The sequence below is a fragment of the Suillus subaureus genome (assembly GCF_016647635.1).
Source record: "Suillus subaureus strain MN1 chromosome Unknown BJ212scaffold_28, whole genome shotgun sequence".
In the NCBI taxonomy this organism is placed as follows: Eukaryota; Fungi; Basidiomycota; class Agaricomycetes; order Boletales; family Suillaceae; genus Suillus; species Suillus subaureus.
Window position 1 is genome coordinate 175304 of NW_024538584.1, and position 19485 is coordinate 194788.

General features: G+C 48.5%; 5 protein-coding genes across 5 annotated transcripts; 2 read left to right on the plus strand and 3 right to left on the minus strand.

Annotated features, from left to right (window-relative positions):
* Positions 1-9: 9 nt before the first annotated feature.
* On the minus strand, positions 10-1648 carry BJ212DRAFT_1372818 (uncharacterized protein). Its single transcript, XM_041336341.1, has 6 exons — positions 1289-1648; positions 1212-1229; positions 1093-1159; positions 658-1042; positions 461-604; positions 10-405 (listed from the first exon to the last, which is right to left on the minus strand). The coding sequence occupies exons 1-6, from the start codon at positions 1365-1367 to the stop codon at positions 277-279; spliced, it is 822 nt and encodes a 273-aa protein (XP_041190174.1). The 5' UTR covers positions 1368-1648; the 3' UTR covers positions 10-276.
* A 1668-nt stretch (positions 1649-3316) lies between these two features.
* BJ212DRAFT_1520941 (uncharacterized protein) lies at positions 3317-4885 on the minus strand (the record flags this gene model as incomplete). Its single annotated transcript, XM_041341701.1, has 5 exons — positions 3317-3889; positions 3924-4046; positions 4203-4301; positions 4359-4599; positions 4638-4885. The coding sequence occupies 5 exons, from the start codon at positions 4883-4885 to the stop codon at positions 3692-3694; spliced, it is 909 nt and encodes a 302-aa protein (XP_041190175.1). The 3' UTR covers positions 3317-3691.
* A 1526-nt stretch (positions 4886-6411) lies between these two features.
* On the minus strand, positions 6412-7360 carry BJ212DRAFT_1372840 (ribosomal protein S26e). The gene is made up of 4 exons (XM_041336342.1): positions 7244-7360; positions 6937-7114; positions 6813-6878; positions 6412-6754 (listed from the first exon to the last, which is right to left on the minus strand). Exons 1-4 carry the CDS (start codon positions 7244-7246, stop codon positions 6618-6620), a joined length of 384 nt encoding a protein of 127 aa, XP_041190176.1. The 5' UTR covers positions 7247-7360; the 3' UTR covers positions 6412-6617.
* Positions 7361-12661: 5301 nt separating this feature from the next.
* On the plus strand, positions 12662-13015 carry BJ212DRAFT_1246134 (uncharacterized protein; the record flags this gene model as incomplete). The annotated part of the gene is made up of 1 exon (XM_041329659.1): positions 12662-13015. A coding segment is annotated over one exon (354 nt), but the record flags the coding sequence as incomplete, so codon positions are not given.
* A 2955-nt stretch (positions 13016-15970) lies between these two features.
* Positions 15971-18767, plus strand: BJ212DRAFT_1483491 (uncharacterized protein; the record flags this gene model as incomplete). Its single annotated transcript, XM_041340621.1, has 10 exons — positions 15971-16385; positions 16558-16575; positions 16632-16858; positions 16930-17574; positions 17620-17847; positions 17898-18044; positions 18097-18217; positions 18277-18288; positions 18336-18431; positions 18484-18767. 10 exons carry the CDS (start codon positions 15971-15973, stop codon positions 18765-18767), a joined length of 2193 nt encoding a protein of 730 aa, XP_041190178.1.
* Between the last annotated feature and the right edge of the window lie 718 nt (positions 18768-19485).

Genomic DNA, 19485 nt, shown 5'->3' on the forward strand with positions numbered 1-19485 from the left:
GATGCACGATTGAACAGTCAATGCGAGGCTTAAATTACTCAACAGCATACAAGAGAATTCAAACAAGTTACATCAACAGCTGGCAACGTTATGAATGCGTGAAATCGTGGATACTCGAGGGAATGGATAAAAAAGGCCGCCATAAGGATAAAGGATCTACTCGTTGTCTTCCTCCTCTTCAAGAACTTCCTTCGACTTCTTTGATTTGGAAGCTACCTTTGCTTTCTTGACAGTGGATGCTGGCTTCGAAGAAGCGGGTCGCTACAAAGAAGTTAGTCAATCCCTTCGGGAGAACAGAAGCCTGCCGACCTTGCGCTTCTTGTTAGACTCTTCTGCATCCTCCTCCTCCTCCTGAACCTCGGCAATTGCCTCTGCAAAGTCCTCACCGGATTCTTCCTCTTCGTCCTAGAAATCATGCAAAGATGAGTTCATGTGGAGCAGAAACTAGTTTGATACATACTTTCTTCTTAGTAGCTCGTTTTCTTGCTGGAGCCTTCTTCTCGGCTACTTTCTTCTCAGCAGTAGGCTTTCTCGCAGGCGCACGCTTCTTGGGTTTCTCCTCAGACTCTCCTTTATCTTCAGCGTCTGACGAAGCAGCAGCTTTCTGTGAAAGATAGAGTGAGAATTAAGACATCGAGAGTTCTGAAAATATTGTACCTTTACCCGAGGCTTCCTCGTAGGAGCCTTCTTTGGCTTATCTTCAGCATCTTCATCTCCCTCGTCCTCTACTTTCTTGGCCTTTGCAGGTGCACGTTTTCTCTTTGGCTTCTCACCATCCTCTCCTCCTGCGTCTTTCTTGGCTTTTGCTGGTGCCCTCTTCCTGGGCTTCTCTTCGTCTTCTTCAGCCTCTTCTCCAGGGGCTTTCCTTGCTGTTTCTGGGATATCCTCGTCAGCAACCTTGCCTTCCTCCCATGCCTTGCGGAGGCGTTCTTTGTCTTCGTCTTTGAGGTCGTCAAAACCATCGAGCTCATCGGCGGATTCAAATTGAGATTTCATGTTGGATATGATCTTGGCGGTCGTACAACCCCAATGGCGCCATGAGCTGCCGAACTATTGTTAGAAGGCAATCTCTGGGTATGATATGTCACTCACTAGCTGGTGTTCCCCCTGAAATCGACGACAGAGCCAACACGAAGCTCTCCTTTAGCGATTGGACTGCCTGTAGTAAATGTTAGATGATGGAAGATACTATTACAATTAACTGTGCACACCAGCGCAGGGTTTGGGACCTGTCAATGAAACTGTATGAACAACACGCAAAGTCAACAAGTAATATGCCATGCCGCACCTTTGCATTTGGATCTGGCAGAAGTCGCGTATTCCAGGCGATAACCGCTCTTTTTAGTGGTTCCCTCGTTGTCGGACATCGCTGAGAGTGTTGAATCTGAGATATTTCAAGTGTGGAAGCGAAAAGAGGATATGTTGGGTGGTTCGTCTCGACGCGATAGTTTTGTTGAATGGCCCTACACCTTCAAAGTCCGACCAGTGTGCCTGCCACACAGCGCACGGACCTGTATGTTGACCGCGCGTTTATTGTTTGTTGTATTGTGGAGACACTTCGACAAGAGCATTGCGGTCTTGAGAGAGATTTTCAGTCAGGCTTGTTTGGACAAACAGAACTCAGCATTTCACATGTGGCGACTGGTACTTGGGTCTCAATTAAAATCAACTCGAACAAGGTGAATTTAGAGACGGACAACGTCCTCCAACAAATTTTACGATAACCCTTCAACAGCCACTAGTGGAATGACCACTGTGCATTTTCAGTTGAAGCACTGATTTTTTTTTAAATTGTTCACTGTTATTCAGCATCAGCCGAGGCTTAAAATTTACAGACGTTGGACTTGTCTTCAAGTTTCTGTAGGCTGTGTAATCGCTAAGGTTAGGGTTTATACTAGATTCATCACATGAAAACCAACATTCCGCATCAAACCCTTATATACACACATTTGATAGGGACCCTCACACTTGGGAGCTTATAATGGACGCGATGGCGCAGTGGGAGTGCAACGCGAACTTCTCTAAGTGCGACGACTTAGAATAACGAGGCAGCAAATGCAAGACGGACTGGTTCCGCTTGACGTCGAAAGCTACCCGTGATTGAACCTTCAATGAACAAGTGCACGTATACTGCGTGAGGCATGGCGTGTCGAGTTCGCGTTCACACCAAGTTGCGCCATTTCCATGCATACTCTACTCTAGCCGAACGTACGCTGGTCAGAATGCGCATGTCGGATCCTCCAGCATCTATACCAGCGGACTGGCAGACGTGCAACACTGAAACGCTTTCACGAGACCGTAGCTGGACATAGTCCTACCATAGATGACAGATTGTGGTATAGGAATGTTGTCGAGAACAGGCATGGCAAGACAACTGAGGGATTATGGTACGTTAATCTGCGTATATGGCTACTCGTGATGCACACATTCCAATACGGTTTAGGGAAGCTCACGGATATCAGAAAAAGGTGAGAGGGTTTCGTGCGACACCCGATTGCTTGGCCTACGCGTCTAAGAACAGTCCACATATTCCTTCGGGGCCGCGTTGCGAAGCCTCTATGTAGACGGGTGAGCATCCGAGCAGCTTCTTGATTTCATCTCATCCGAGTCGCATCTTTCCGAAGATTGAAAATTCTCCCCAAAGTTCGAGGATGAGCATTTGATTTACTTCGGGTAAGTCTATTCACCCTCGTCTCGCGACTCCTGATGAAGCTCTCACACGCAGCTCTACGAACATCGCGCGGACGATCGAATCTCTGCAGTACATAGTCCACGGAGTGTACCCTCTATCTGCTTGCGCTCCGGGTACGATACCCTCTATCATTATACGGTACGTTTTCGCACAGGTCACAGAAGTCAAACGCGAACTCGTTACCCACGATATCTTTGGTTTCAGTAATGAGAATCTCGTCAGCAATACCTTAGCCTGCAAGCAACTGACCTTCTTAGAATTGCAGTTTGCTGAAGGTAATCACATGCTTTTGACCAGTATTCCGCAGATTTGTCTGATATGTTCCAGCTGCTGATGCTGTTTCGAACTCGCGTTTAGAACCGTTGTAAAAGGAAGTTTCAAGGTATATGGACAGTAGGCCATTACGCCTTGATGGAACTCCTCGAGCTTCGGGGATCCTTGATACAGTATGTTTTTCAGGGCAGGACAGACGCAGCTGAACTCAGTGCTTTTTCAAAGGTACGCTTGGCAGCTGTTCACGACCTCCGAGTTACACCAGAATTCATGGATGATAATGTTATTGGTTTAATTGTGCGATAACTTCATCCCTTCATCGCATTCTCCACTCACTCGTGAGTCCCTAGGAAGCAGCTGTAGCAGTCGAGTAATTTGACAGTAAGCCCCTAGTCTGTTACTCTACATCCGCACACGAGTATTGGTCGACCTTTAGTTCGCAAGGGTGCTTCCTTATATTCACCGAAAGTTCAGCTCAAGTTCTATTGATCATCAGTCAAATCAAAAGACGGTCGCCGACTAGGGATGGGTCGCCTCCTTGCAGACGCCTCAGAAAAAAAATGCAACGCAAGACCCAACAAAAATCCTCGTGCACACTACGCACGACTCGACGCTTGCAGCGTTGCTATGCACATTCGATGTATTCGATGACAAGCTCGTCGGTCCCAGCACTTTTCGTCTTCATACTAATAATCCTCATCTTCTCGCGTGCAAGGTGGCCACCATTCACTCCATCAGTAACATTCGAGCTCTTCCGAAAATGAACCCCGAATTCACAACAAAGCAATCTTTCGGGCCTCCGCGTGCTTTCATCAGTTTGGAGACGACAGGACGAACATTATGAGTATCCAAATACGAATTGAGAACAAGCCTCCATGACCCCTTGCAGATGTCCGTATACGCTACAAGAGTGCGAACATGGTGCTGTCGATGTGCGCCGAGAAGGGGAAGCACTTACCAGGTTCGCCAGAGTTTTGCACGTTGGAGATGTTTCAGCGGAGGGTCCAGGCAAGCACAATTGATTCCTACTAGCGTCTTGTGGGAGATCGTCAATGAATACGAGAATGACAGGACGGAAATGCTATACTACGCTGTTGGTTGTGGGTTGTGTCATGATGCGGCGTAGAGGGAAATGAGCGACTAGGTAGACCGTAACGACCAGAACGATGTAGACAATACAAAAGACCCGTAGTTTTCTACTAAGGTGCTCCTGCCACGCCATAATGATAAGACTGACCACTAAACTTATCTCGGCCAACACATTCCAGAGGACCACAAAGGACACCGCAGAGAGTATGAACGTCAGGAAACGTGGAGATGGTTGATCCGAGGTGAGCTGCTAAGGGACCCAGACAGGGGTAAGAAATAGTAGATAAATTAAATCATAACTCACAGTGATCTGTTCGTGATTTATGACATGAACCATGGGGAAAACGTAGACACTATACATTGTGGAATGAGATGAGATGAGCATGGTAACGAAGAGCGATCGCAAATGGTAACTGGTGGCCAATGATAGCACGATGAACAGAACGGAGGAGAATAGCACAAAGACCGAGATGTTCGTGTACATCCGCAACCGCTTCTCCGCCTGCTCAAGGAACGCCTCCCAACGGCCTAGTTGGTGTTGGAGCCTGATTTCGAGACGCCGAGTGCTGATCTAAGCACCAACTCTGTCCAGATGCGATGTCTGAAGTATGGAGCGCGTGCAGGGATGGAACGCATCTTCTTCTGGCTCGTGGTTGCCGTATTCTCCTCAGGCTCCGAGTCATCCTTCTTTCCCTTGCCATGGTCTTCGGGCGCGACATTTCCTGACTCTTCAGCCCGATCTCTAATCGCCCCTTTTCCTTCATCGCCAAGCGCACCAGGAGACTGTGGGTCTGGAGAACTGAGCGGTTGTGGCGCGGGTATTTGATACATATCTATAGCGGGCGAAATGGCGTGTGTAGTATGTGGGAGAGAGTTGGCGAGAGTGGTTGACTGGTGCAGGTAGCCATGATCATTCCCCACGTGATTTGTCCTTCTAGATTGGGCGCTTAGGGGTTGTTCGATAGGGGCTCAATTACTAGTAGGGCTGGTCCGTCACGGCACCTTTGAGCATCCAACTGACAGCACACTCACGCCTAAGTCCTATACCCACACTCTGTACACGAGTTCACTGCGTCCTTTGCAGTGCTGTCAGAGCTTGAAAGCTTGCTAGATGGTGCATCTTGGGTATTTGGTGGATAGAGTTGGCAGGTGCGATGCGATTAAGGAGTGGAAGGATGTATGAACGGGTGGGAGAAGCAGAGGGTGAGTTTGGGTTTTCTGTTCATTTCTTTTAATACTGATACCCTTGTTAACAGCTCACTATGGCTTGCCTTTTCTACCATCGTCCCAAATTTGCGATTCTAGACAGTGAGTCTCATGCCTCCCTCTTGGCATCTGATCTAATCGGAAACACAACAGAACGCACATCTGCCGTAAGCTCCGACGTCGAGGCCACATGTACGAGCATGCAAAAGCATCGGGATGACATTGATTGCTATGGTGCGTCTCTGTGTGGTTTTGGTGTCAATGCTGATGGTGTTGACACACGCAGACAGTCTCTAACAAAGTATCACACGCACATATTGACTCTCACCGGCAATGGGACGGGGAGAGCTGAATTGCTACATCTCGAGCTCCCGCGGGGATGGCGAACGTGAACCACAACAACGTGCACAGAGGACACAGGAGCCAAACACCGCGCTCGGATCCTCGAAAAGATACATGTGCTAGAAGCATGGATCGCGGAGTCGTGTAGGTGGGAGAGTCTCGGACATGACTTAGTTATTATAGGCTGACATATATATAGGGGACTCACTTGGCGCCCTTCGCATGCACATGCCAAGCTTCACATATAACACACCCTACCTAATATCGTGAAAAACTGATCTTGACGACGACGACGAGTTCCTCATCGATGGTAACCGACGTTATGAGCCTCGTCAGCGTACGTCTCAGGATTCATTGGATGGTCACTTTCCCGGTCCCTATTGTATGGAACGAGAAATATGCTGGCCCTCCCGCGTCATTGATTAGACAGTGATTGCCTCTGCGTACCGGCGACGGCGACGGCGACGGGCAATGGGGATTATGAATGACTTGATTGTCACCGCAAACAACCTCACGCCATGCACTGATGAAATGCACACCGATGACAACATGCAAGATACCGTGGCCACTTCAAATTCCACGTCGGTGGTGAGCGAGCGATTCTCATAACAAGCAGTCAGGATCTCGATAAATCATTCACCGGCCTGCAAATGACCAACGAAGCGATCGACATCAGAAGACACGAGGGCATGAGGAATATTGAGCTCAAATGAGGCACTAACAGGAAGGAGCCCAATGAAGGCCAACATGAGGGATACAACGATGCAAGGGTAGGCAGCGATTGCGGGACAAGGGACGAGAGACAAACGCGAAAGGGGCACACAAGACAAATGTACATTGAAACCGCCAGCCTAGATTCTAGAACGATCGTGGTCACTTGATTTAGACACAGATCGAGTAATCGCATAGGTTTTGCAGGATCTCAAAATCTACCGCAAAGGTGAGAAAATAGCAAGCTATAAGACCCACACCCTAACGGTAGCGGGAAAACATAAACTGATGATATCGCTCAGCCTTATGCCTTTCCTGCAGCAGCTGCCTTGGCATCCTCTGCGGCAGCAACCGCAGGGTTCACCTTCTTGCCATCTTTCCACCGAATACGTGGGGGAGGGGCACGGTTGCGGCGGCCTTCGCGTGACCGTACACGTACAACTAGAGGTGATGGACAAGATGAACAGGTGTTACAATAGAACGTTTTGAGGATACGCACCATGCGAGTGAATAGCACAGGATACACAATATGCAATTTTGATATAGAGTTTAGGAATCACGTATTCTAGCATTGTTACAAAGATATAAGATCCTGTATAGATAATGAATTCAAATGATCTCACCTGGGTAGACACTGGCTTCACTGATATCTCGAACGGCCGCGCTCTCAACCATGTTCCTCACTGTGAAGCGCTTGATGGCCTTATCTTTTGCGACGCAACGAGAGCAGTTCGAGCAACGAACAAAACCGACGTGGCCACGACCCTTCTTGTTGCGGCCGCCATTTCTTCTTTTCTTGGTCTGCAGGGAGTGATTGAGTCAATGTATCTGGAACAGTTGATACCAATCCATCGCGTCTCCGAGAAGAAATAGACGGTGCTCGAGTACACGAAATATATGAGGTCTCGCAAATGGCCAGAAGTGACTTACCATGTTGTGAAGTTCCGAGGTGTCTTGAGGTCGTCGGACGTTGCTTGTCGTCGGTATCGCCTATAGCCCAAATTCAAGCTGCGGCAAGTGCCGCAAATGCTCTCACGCTTCCTCAACACAGCAAACCTGCCCTAAGTCAACTAGACTTGGATAACGTCTGCTAGGTAGAATTCGAGACCATGTCCCATGCAAAGTTCAAAAATACAGACTTCGATCGCATAGTTTGCAGATGCGTCTGTACATATGTGTATGGTATTGTGTAAGTCCATAGTTTGTGCCTTACACATTTGCATTATGGTTATATTATATCTCACTGTGCTTGAACAACGCGTATCTCCTCCGAATCATCCACCCACCACGTTATTCATCCATGCCACGACCCTGGCTTGATGCAATCATTTCCTTGTGCTTCAAGTTGGCCTGCGACTGTATCTCCTGCGGGCTACAACACGACAACCACGAGCTCGGAGCGGCGAGCAGTTGATTTACTCACTGTGACTGCCGGTATTGTCCTTGAGAAGAGGAGCTCGAATTCTTGGTGCCTTTCCCCTACGTCTCCTTGATCACTGGTCAAGCCACTATACTCGTCGGGCTTCGGTTTGTCGTCAACGGTTCGAACGAGATTCACGCGCTCACTGCGAGTTTCATTCTCCCGTGTGGCGACTTCTACGGTCGTTGGTGCTTGGACAATTGTCAAGCCCGAGTCCTCTGCCATTCTGTCTGCAGTAAAATCTCTATCTCAACACATCATAGTCCCCGGGAGCACCATCTCAAACCATTGTCTACAGCCTTGTCCCTCACATAGGATCATGACAGTGCGTTCTCAAAGCACCTGCAACAGCGTCGCCGATTCTGAATGATATCTCTCAGTACTCGTTGACCTCGCATACCTATCGAATGTCGACGTCAACACACAAACTCATGACCAGCTAGTAGACATTGTCGGACGTGTCAGAACGGCTAGGAGCTACCAGAGATTGCGTCTATGAGGCCTGATATAAGTACCGTGTGTATACAACCGTCCATGAAGCTATTTGGACACTGGCCTTCTGAAGTGGCAAAGCAGTGAACGGATGATGCCGGCGCTATCGACGGTTGGCTGACCAAGCATCTTTCGCAGAGCTTTTGGCGGCAATGCCAGTCAACGCCACGAAAAAACGGCAGCCGAGTACTAAACCAATGCGAGTGGGCTCAAAGGTCATAGCACGGTAGGTCGTTACTATTGTAACAACAACTATAGCTTACCCTATCAATGTCGTAGGAACGTGTGCTCTCAGGTGGCAATCAAAGGGCAATCAAGGGAAGCCCGCCAGTGTCTTCTCAATGTTTTAGAGGGACCTGTCGAATATTAGCGAGAAAGGCATGTCCTGGTTTTTTGTTATGTTTCATGTCTGTTTACTTCTACTGATGTATCCTTATTTGTATACTAGGTGTACAGAGTCAGAGCTGCAGCCAAGGTGAGTTTCGTATATACCCTATGTCCTATGCTCACAGGCTTTTTTTATAGCTCAGCACATCTGGCACAACTCAAAGTGGTGATAATGATCATGATAACTACCGGCGCGGAATACTAGCGAACGAGGCTGAATAGCGCGAGGCCGTGAAGTAGCGTTGCAATGGATATTAAGCGGATATCTCACTATAGTACTACTTCCCTAATACCAGTAATCCACAGCGATACTCATTTATAATTCATTCCATGGTTTTAGATCTGTATCGGTACCGTTTTCCTGGTCCAGTCCAATCTTTCAACGCATACATTGGAGTGGGTGACTTACCTAAAGATCTAAATTTCCTTTCGACCTGTATCCTTCTCGTCTTGAAATTTTTTTTCAAAAGACCCTGAAACACAGACAATAAAATCTGCAGGCTCAATTTTCTTCGATCTATATCGACACGCATCCTGTTGATCTTTACTGGGCTTGGATCTTAGCAAGATGCGTTTGTTCATTGAAACATCCTGTGTCTGATTCGTTCTTGTCTATTTGTTGTCCGTCATCATTTCAATCACTAAATCAGTCACAAGAACTATGACGACTGCGGTGACACACAGACCGAAAACTTTTAGGATCCTGTACGAGCAAAATCGCCACGCAACGAAACACACCGCTCGACGCTCAGGTGTGATCGAACGAGTCTTCTGATGGCTGAAATGAGCGTCAATATTACTCAAAGCAATACGTTTGATGCTCACATCTTGTTCGAAATGAAAGGGTTTGAAAATGAGTAGTTAGTATGAGATTGGCTTATATCACAAGGCCGATGAGCTATGCACAAGTCGCAGTCTCTGGACACGAGCCCCCTGTGGGAATTGATATATCATAGATCCAGATGGGCCAGATGCACCGCTCTTATCAACGATCCGATCCTCTGCTTGTACCGCCAAACACTTGATAGGGTAAAAGGTGGGGAGTGTAACAGGATCCGGGGCATGTGTGTTAACTCCATCGTTCAAGCTCAAGCGCTCAAGCTCAAGAGTCACACATGCTGCGAGTTACAACGTCAAGAAGCAGCTAAACCCAACGAGGCAACTCGAGCCCGATCTCTCCGCTACTGAGGTCGCGAAGGATTCGCCATCGTAGTGTCGTCTATTTGCATACGTGGACTTTACAACCTCGATCCTATACGTTCGGAGTGCGTGCATGTTCTTTTCCGCCCTTAATTCAACTTCGCCTCGTTTACGAGAACTAGTCAATTAAGGTGATGGGCGGTTTTAACGAAGAGAATCAGGGCATTTAGACAATAGTGGACTAGTACCTGATCAGTGTACTATCAGAGGGAACGGGTATGAAGGTCAGTTCTCAAACTCTGACAATCGAATCGATACGCAATTTACGCTCGGATGCGGTGCTCGTATCTGCATAGCCTCTGACGTACGGAACACGTAGAGATGGGCATTGGACGTGCATGTGAAAAGTCGTAATCTTAAGCCGGAATTTGAAGATGATCGATGATCGGTGAGGTGATAGGCTCCACAGCATTCAGATACGAATCGAGTTGTACTTGTTAAGTAGTCGGTCAATCGATCGGTGCGAAGCTACGGAGTGACCAACTCGGCGAGTAGGGCTTGATGATGCCCGTGATTAAAGTGTAGGGTCTAGGATGGACGTAAGCCGAGGACGCTGAGCCAGGTTTGGGAAAGCACGCGAGGAGTTACTAGTACTAGGCCAGCGCTGTTGCTCCGTATGGGACTATTCAGAAATTAATGGATGGCATGTGGTTAGCACGGGTGATATTACGAAGGAGCCACCTGGAGTCATTTCGTACACGAAACGTTCTCTCAGCAGCCATGTGTCAATATTGCCTATAATTGTGATAGACTCGAGCTCATCATGATTAAGATGAAACTCGAATGTTTTACACGCGGAGTGCGAAATCCCAAAAGAGGCAAGTTTAGTATTCGATCGAGGTATGGCGATGCATTATGCGGAAGAGCAATGGGTGTGCCGGATCTGTGCTCACACGAATGGAAGTTGACTCACAGTAATTTTTCTCGAAGCGAGTGATAGAATAGTTCGAAGACCAGGTGCTACGTTAACGAGGACGAAACCAGGTACCGAGTGGTAAATACTTCTTGATGATCGTGGCGTCACTAAAAACAACATTCTCCCAGCATCAGAGCAGCTTGACATCACATGAACTACGACGGTCGGTCAACTCCGTACAATACGCATCGTGTGTAGTGAGTGGTGGAGAATATTAATGTTCTAGGTCACTCAGGCAAATGGTGAACCTGTGCAATTGGCATCCCGACGGCACCCAAAACCGGTACTAACCTTACCATAAATGATCGTCGATACTGAAGGTAACTTGCCAATGTCGACAACGATGCGTTGCTGTCGGCGAATGTATACAGCAAGGCCGAATCGTGAGGCTCTGAAACTGAGCGGAACGTACAGCTGATTCCGGAAAATGTGCATTTTGCGTATGGAGCGTATCGGAGAGTGTAGCATTTGCTATACTGCAAGTCATGTAACGTGTCAGTCGACAATGGAAATACAGGATACAGGATTGACCAGGGCCTTATTTTAAACTGTCACCGATGGCGAGCGCTCGGTCGATCCTGAGGAGGACAATATGGCCGACTCCATCTGGGGAAAATTACCCGCCCCACTAGGGATCAGGAGTGGAGCAGGATTCCAATAGGCGCCAGTAGTTCCTACTCTAGTAAATATGCTTGCTGGTCCCAGTAACCGGAGCCTGGAAGATGCAGAGCAATAGCGGCAATATATGGGCCGGTTGGTCAGCGGTGAGGACTATTCAGCATTTTTCTGGCTACGGCCACCTGTGCGATTTCGGGTAATAGCGGCTACTGACGAGTGCTCTGGACATCACAGAGAACAATGATGAAGGAAGGCCACTGCTTGGTTACGAAACTCCAAGTAGATAATATCAGTGTTTCTGCCCAAAAGCCCGAGGCGAAGCCAGAGCTCAAACGCCGGACCCGAGAGAAAGGCGCGAAACCACTGATCTGGCAGTATCGTAGCACTCCAGAGTCACGATCGAGAAATGGGATCGTACAATGTTGATTTGGTGATTTAGACCGTAGTGACCAAACAAAAAGGCAGTGTGAAGGCCAAAGCCCGGAGGATTCAATATATGAGAATGATTGGGGCATCGTCTGATGAATAGTTGTCAAACAATCAACGTGACAGAGGGGGATGCTAGCCTGGCAGCGAAACCCAGCGGTGACAGCAGCTCCAGAGAGGCCAGTCTAGGCAGGGTCGACAGGGGCGACCCTTGACCACGGGGTTGCACGTGATTGTTTATGTCAGTACAGCGCAGTAGACGGACATACATAGGTGAGATGGAGTACTAGTCTAGGATACTATTATTGGTGACGTGAGTGTGTGGCACCGGACATAATCACTTGCTCACAAGTACCCCCTCTGCATCTGAGATCTAGACGTTGTTGGTGACCTCACGCCTCAAACGCCGCTGAAAGGTGACACCAATATTAATGATTTCACTGCGCTGGAGCTGATGCTAACGTGGAGACAATTATAGCCACATGCTGTAGATGATGATCTTCGGTCTCACGGATAAATGAACATAACATTAACACTTGGTTGTTTCCTAGGATGATGACTGCTAGATGGCCGATAAACAAGGACACAGCAGCGCGCGCCGCGGCAGAAGCTGGTTGGCGGGGAATTGCGGAAGCGTGGGATTGATATCTGGATTAGGGCATGGAAGTTCTCCTTTGATCTCGGAGAGAAGTTTAGTAGTTATGGCTTACAACGCCGAATACCATGGAATGCGAAAAGGCGCGAGTAGTGTCATTCCAACTGCTCCCCCCGACGAAGATGGAGATTAGCACTTTGCAATTATTGCTAACTTGATCCGCACAAGATGCCAATATCGACAGCCTGGTACAAATACCCATCCCATCTTCCCCAACAGCATCCATCCATCATGAACTGGAACAACCTCCCAACCGAATTGCATCTAGCTGTTGCTCGCTTCCTCCCTCCTCAAGATACTCGTGCTCTTTCACGTACCTCTCGATCTTCATATAACCTTCTCGTACCTCAAATATTTTCCGATGTCACAATCTCATCTCGTACGGCTCTGCGATCATTCGCCACCCACGTACCAGCCAGATACGGCGCTCATATAAGGCGTCTTAGTATTTGCACAAAACCCGCCGAGAAGGCACTCGTGCAAGAAGTCGACTGCACAGAAGACCTTGCAACCATTCTCGCCACTTGTTCCTACCTGCAGTCCTTATCACTCTCGCTTGCGGCATCACTTGATGCATCCACAATCACACCTGTCTTTGCCACTCTTACAACAGGTCCAAAAATTCGAGATTGGTTGCTGGGGTCAAGAAGAAACTACGCCTGTGTATGTGATTGCAATGTTAATTGCACAGCTTTTATCTGATTGGTCCCCCACACAGGTCTGAGCGTATCGCAGTCTCCCTCGCCGCGTCCTTATCATCCCTCACTCATCTCACCCTGTCCCGCGTGACTCGTTCAGCGTTGCATGTAGACAAATGCTCTCCCCCAGGCGTTCCGTTGGTGCTCAATGACCACGACGTCCCTTCGCACCCTATCCTCGGCGAAGAGCTCTGCATTCCCAGCCTCCTGAAACTTCCCACTCTCAAGTCACTTAATCTGAGGGACGTATGGATCGATTGTGATGAAAACATGTGTGTGCAAGGAAAACTTGCGCAGCTGGAGCGTGTATCACTCTCTGGAAGCATGTACAGGGATGGTGAAGTGGAGAGTAAGGCCTGTTTGGCATGGCTTCGGGCTTGCGGCCCTGCTTTACGGTCATTCAAAACAGGAATCCCTCTTGGTGAATCCCAACCATCCACTTGCCTCGGAAAGGACCGGATGGCCGCGGAGGATGAATCTATCGCTTCTCCTCTACCTATTCTTACAAACTTCCACGTGGATGCAGAACGAGTCGCTTTGGATGACTTTCTTCCCATGCTCAACTGTCTTGACCGCTTGTGAAATCGAGCGGATCACCATAGTCAACGCAGCAATGTGTGCTGCTCAGGATGCATTCACACGGGAATGCGCATCTGACGAATTCGAGGATTGGCAAGATGCCGTCGAACAGTTCCTTACTTCAAACGAGTGGAATTCTCTAAAGAGTCTGGAGTTGAATTTTGGTCAAGGCACTCAAAGGGTCTGGAACTTGTAGGCAGCGCTGTTTTTTTTTGGCATAGTTTGGATCATCTTATTGGGTTTTTTTGTCCTTTCCCCCTCGGACTCTTGTAACACCATTCTCATCCCCCTCAGTACCGAATGAGGCATTCCATTGTACACTTATTGTTCACTTGCTAGATGTACTGCCTCTTTATACCAAAGATACCAGCTCCACCCAAGGGAGCAAAATATTCACTGGATTTCCCACTTTTGTGTATGTGGTGATTCTAGTCAAAACGTTATGTCCAAATATGACCAACCTATACCCTATCTTTAGCTTGAACTTTTGTTCACTCTTGGAATGTACGCCATATATGCTGTTACCCACATCCATTGCTTCCGCACGTAGCGGATCGGCTATCGCAGGGTAAGTTCGGAGGCCCCAATGGGCCCACAGCAGTATTCTAACCTGGCTAGTCTTCATCGAGTATATAAGTCAAGGCTGGGCTGACAAGCGCCAGCTGACCGCCGACTTATATCCTGTCACTGGCGACCTGTTGACATGATTCCGTCACCCGTGATATGCATATATACGGCTAGGTGGGTGACCAATTGCCCACAGCTCCGATATTCAGGACTTTAATGCACGGGGGCTCAGCTGCACCTGCGTCAGCTCCTATTTGTCACTCTATGAATCAGATGAGTCAGGGGCAGGCAACCTGGACCCGTACTCACGATTGTCAGGAACGAGTGATAACTTATCCGTTCGATTCGAACTTGTGGATGGATGGCCAGTCACTAAGGTAATTTCAGAAATCGATCTCGGCGCGCATTGCAGGCCCTGATCACCAACGGGATCGGCAGTTGATAAAGATGTGCAGTGGGATCCGTGTGGAGAGGGCCTTGCGTGCTTAACGGAGTTATCATTGCAGACCACATTTGTGCAATACCAATTCGGTCAGAGACGGCCATTCTGACCAACTATACCCGTTGGGGATGGCTGCTTGACTCTAAGGAGTACAGTCAGGAGACGTTTCTCTCGGACACCGATATTGTGTTTGGACGTACATGAAATTCTTTCAACATGATCATAAAAAACATGGTCTTGCGACCGCACTCGCTGAAAAAACACGGATGACATGAAAGAAGGGACCGAAGTTCCGGATATATACATACAGCAGCGGCCTCCGCATTTTTGCATGTAATCCCATTGTCATCGGACTACGTTCTAGTTCTTGGAAGTGGATGATTTGAAGAGGCGACACGGTGAAGGGCTGGGCATGCCAGCTGCAAACGCACCGATCATTAGCGCATCAGCTGGAGGCAAGTTTTAGCGTTCCTTCGAGATCTTTGGAAGACGCTTGCGAGCTGGCAAATTAAAATTTCCAGTATCGGTGGGTAAGCGGGTCCGACCAGTCAGCGCTCAGCTGCAGGTCTATTGGATATTTCGCATTTTCGAGAACGTAGACACTCACGTAAGAATTGTTTTGGATAGGTGCCAATAGATGTGGCTTCTAGTTGGTGAGGTATGTTTCAAAATATGTGCGAAACATATGAAATGGCTGTTAGAATAGCTTCATCCGCGACAACGGTAGAGTTTGATATATTTCATATGAGATCATAGATAAATCAGCGCTAAAAGAGCTCAACACAGGAATACGTGGTGATTTGATCTGCACATAAGCCATTTAGAAAGGTACGGCGGCGTCAGGGTAAATAGGTCAGAATGCACGTGACTTGTTACGCGACGCGCCCGTCATAAGGCATGTTCCCACACGCTTTGGCTTGTATTAGTTTCTTTCGAGTTCAGCTTGTTATTTTCACTTTGGTCGTCAGTCGGGAGTCGGGACACCATCTCTCTTCCTAACCACGATCATCATCTACCAGCTGCCTTTGATTCACTGCAAGAAAAGGTTCGTATCATTAAGGAAAATATTGGACTCCATCGTTGCAAGGGGCAACCGTAACATCCTGTTCTGAGCCACCAAGACTTCTGGTGTTTCTTTCATTCGTGCATAGCCTCCTTTACTGCGAACCTGGACAAACAAAGGTGTTTGTTTTCAATGGCCTTTCTTGTTTCCTTGCTTCTTACCGTGCGTTGGTTACATGGATACCAATAGTCACCATGCATAAGCACTCGCTTTCAGTCCCAACTGTACCCGCTTCTGCCCCTACCTCACCCGCTTGTACTCGTCTGAATCGATCAGAGCGGCTATTTGCGGCACCAGTGACTCCCCAACGTTTAGTCCGCCCTCAAAAGGCTTCGTATCGATCGCCAGTTACCCCCGCAAGCACCTACTCCACTCCATACACACCATTGAGCCTTCGTTCATTTTCTACTGCATCAAGTTCAACTATAACCACTCCAGGATCAGCTTCTAGTTTTAATAAACGTTACGCGGCATCCCCTTCTGCCGAAAATGATGCAATTTTGGTGGACAAGAGTCTCGCAGACATCGCTGAGAATTGGCGCTCACGTGCCAATGAGAACGGCATCAAGGTCTCAAGTGCAGACGACTCTAATTATGGTGATGATGAAGGTGCGCATACACCCGCTAATTGCTGCATGTGACTCATGCAACTACATTATCGTTATGAAACTTTGGTTGTTATTGCTGTCCTGCTGCGCTGCTCCGTGGACTAATTGGGCCCTACTATGCATATATGCGCATTTAGCCAGTGATTTGACCCATTCCGATATGAATTGTACAGGTTTCGTAACCGAGGAAGGTTTGTCACCGCCCTAGAATACTCTATTTGAACACTACTGATAGTCTTCTATACAGCACTTCTACCCCCTCCGTTTCTTGCAATTCATCGGCGGTCTCGGACAATCTCCAGTACAGCACCACCTCGCACCCCGCTTTCGCCCTATGCCCTCAGAACCCCTGCTCGCCGCGCTCTCGGAGTGCTGAATACACCGCCACCAAAACCAACAAACGTCAGCCAGTTGAAATTCAAAGGAAGCTCGACTGATCCCGCGCACACGCGACGGCGCCCTTCATTTGGGCAGGTTAGTGACTCGTTTCTCACTGATCCGTATCCATTGATTAGCTGATACGGTACACTGCTTTCTATATGTAGATGTCTACCGAGCTCTTCGACATCGACGAGAACACTTTTGAACCATACCCTCAGTCATTCCCTTCAGCTGAATCTTTCTCTCTGCACGACCCATTTTTCGGTTCCAGTCTTCCGACGATCACAGAGTGTGTTCAACAGCATCTCGGCGAGTCGTTTTTCCAAGCAAATATGCAGTCGAACGCCACCGTCCCCTCGTCGACGGCCTGCTCTGTCTGCGGTCGCGACGGGGGTCGGTTTGCAATCCTCAAGCCGTGCGAGCACCCTCTGTGTTCAGGATGCCTTACAAGCGCTCTCAACATTGTCGGCGAAAAAGCCATGCAATGCGCTGTTTGCAAGGAGTCCGTCATAGATTTCCAACTTCAAAACCGGCCATTTGATGAAAGCTCAATGGTCTCATCTTCACCTCAGTATTTTAATTTTCCATCCGCTTTCACTCCACTAGATGGCAGTTCTTCTCCTTTGCAACGACGCTCTGTCAGAGCCAACAGACCTCTTTTACCCAGCTTTGAGCCCATAGCTTTTGCGCCACACGTGGACCAACTCGCTGTCCATTTTCAACGGGATTTGTCCCCTCCCAACTTTACCCCAGCCCCTAAGCAACAAAGAGTCGAAAATGTGGTTCTTCGCGTTGACAATGTGCCTTGGGTGGGTCCATACTTCCGGCTTTGTGGCGCATCTGATTTGTCGCAGGATATAACTCCGCCAGCTATCATGGCCTGGCTCAAGCAGCCCGTCGTCCGAGTGCATGTTCTATTGGATCCGCGGGGTAAAACCCTCAGTCATGCATTTGTTGAATTTGGCACGGAGGAGTTCGCGAGGGCTGCTTTGCGTGGCGTGCAAAACTCTGTCCTCGGCAAAGGCAAGCGTGCACGGGGGGTCACTGTCACTCGCAGCTCGCAGGAAGAGCTGATGCGTTCTGTATGACGTTCGTGATATAAAACCTCTGTAACTCTGACAATATTTGGCAGCTGTTCCCGACATGGAAAGGCGGCTTCGAGGGCTCCAGACCATCACTCACTGGCTTGAGGAATGATCAGATCAGGGGGGCGCTCGAGACCGGCATCATGACCGACGGGGAACTCAAGGCCTTGTTGCATCTTGTGCAGTCACCTGATGTATGTTATTTTGGTTTCGCTTGTTGTGTTGCTCATCAAGGCTTCTTGATAGTCGCACTTCCTGAAAGTTCCCTCTCTTCCATTCCATTTCCTAATTAGCATCCTATCCAAGTTCCCCACGAACGTTGATGGTAGAGTATTCTGGACCAACAACCTCCGAGATAACCTGTTTAGTACGTGTTCTCCATCTCAGCCATGCTTCAAGCAGTATTCTGACGTCCTTTTCATACAGATCTGACTTACTGTGAGTTTCTCGTATCACTTGAACAGCTGTGATCTGACATCTCGTAGCGGCGTTGGGTCTTCTCATGACAGGGGTAGGGAATGCGATAACGGAAGGATCCCGTTTGTTGGATGAACTTCTTCAAGCTGCGGTAACTTGTCAAGGTATTGTTTCACTGATATTTTTGGAACTACTACTAAGCGCCATTATCCACAGCCTTTGCGCCACAACAAGCCCAGATGCTTTCCAGCCTAGTGAGACCTTCTGTTCCGCCGTTTGTCCCTGCTTTCCAACTACCTGGCGGGCACCTCCGCACTGACAGCGGCATCTTTATCCGTGACAACGATATCCCTGCCCCTAGTCCATACGCCACTTTTTCCGTTCCTAGCCTTCACAGCACTATTCCCGCTCTCAACCAGTACAACGACATCGCCAGGGAATTTGGCGTTGATGAAGATTTGATTCAAAAACTAGCTCAGAGGCTGAACGTGCTACGGTGATACCCGGATGCCTGCTTCTTCATTGCACTACGACCTACTTGTTCCGGGACCTGACTCCTAAACACGACGTGACCCTATGATTCTTTTCTTGTCCGCCTCAACGTCTTCCCTGTTTCTTGATGATCGCCAGTCGATCTCATATTTCTCGGGTTTTCGCGTATCCTCGGTCTTGCCCCCGCTCTCATGTCTAGTTACCACACTCGCTATGGAATCCTGCATTGCTGTCTCTCCTTGCAATTTTTCGGTCTCTTTTGCCCTGTATTGCTTACTTGACGACTATCACGGCACTGCTTTGTATCGTAGACCCATTGCTGGTAGAACTACCATTATCAGATATCTGCATATTATTCTGGGCGGTGTCATGAGCGCTACTTAAGCCAACATGACCTCGTTATCTTACGTATGTGACAACTGCGGCTCTCCGTCACGTTACTTCAAACATTGACAAACCCTGCAGCTGCGGCCCGCCAAGCAAACTTGGCAGATGCCGGCTGATTGTAACTACTGGCTTTTTGACCCATGCCTACCCAACAACCTTGGTCGTGAAAATCAGAAAACTCTGAGCACATTGCAATGTCAGTATGAGTGCACATGTCGTATCAGTTCCCCACCAGCGACTCTCACTCTGACAAGGACTATCTGACACTATCATCACTTTGTCAGAGCTGACGAACGAAAATACCTTTCGCCCTTGTGATGTAAAGCGTTCTCATCGAGA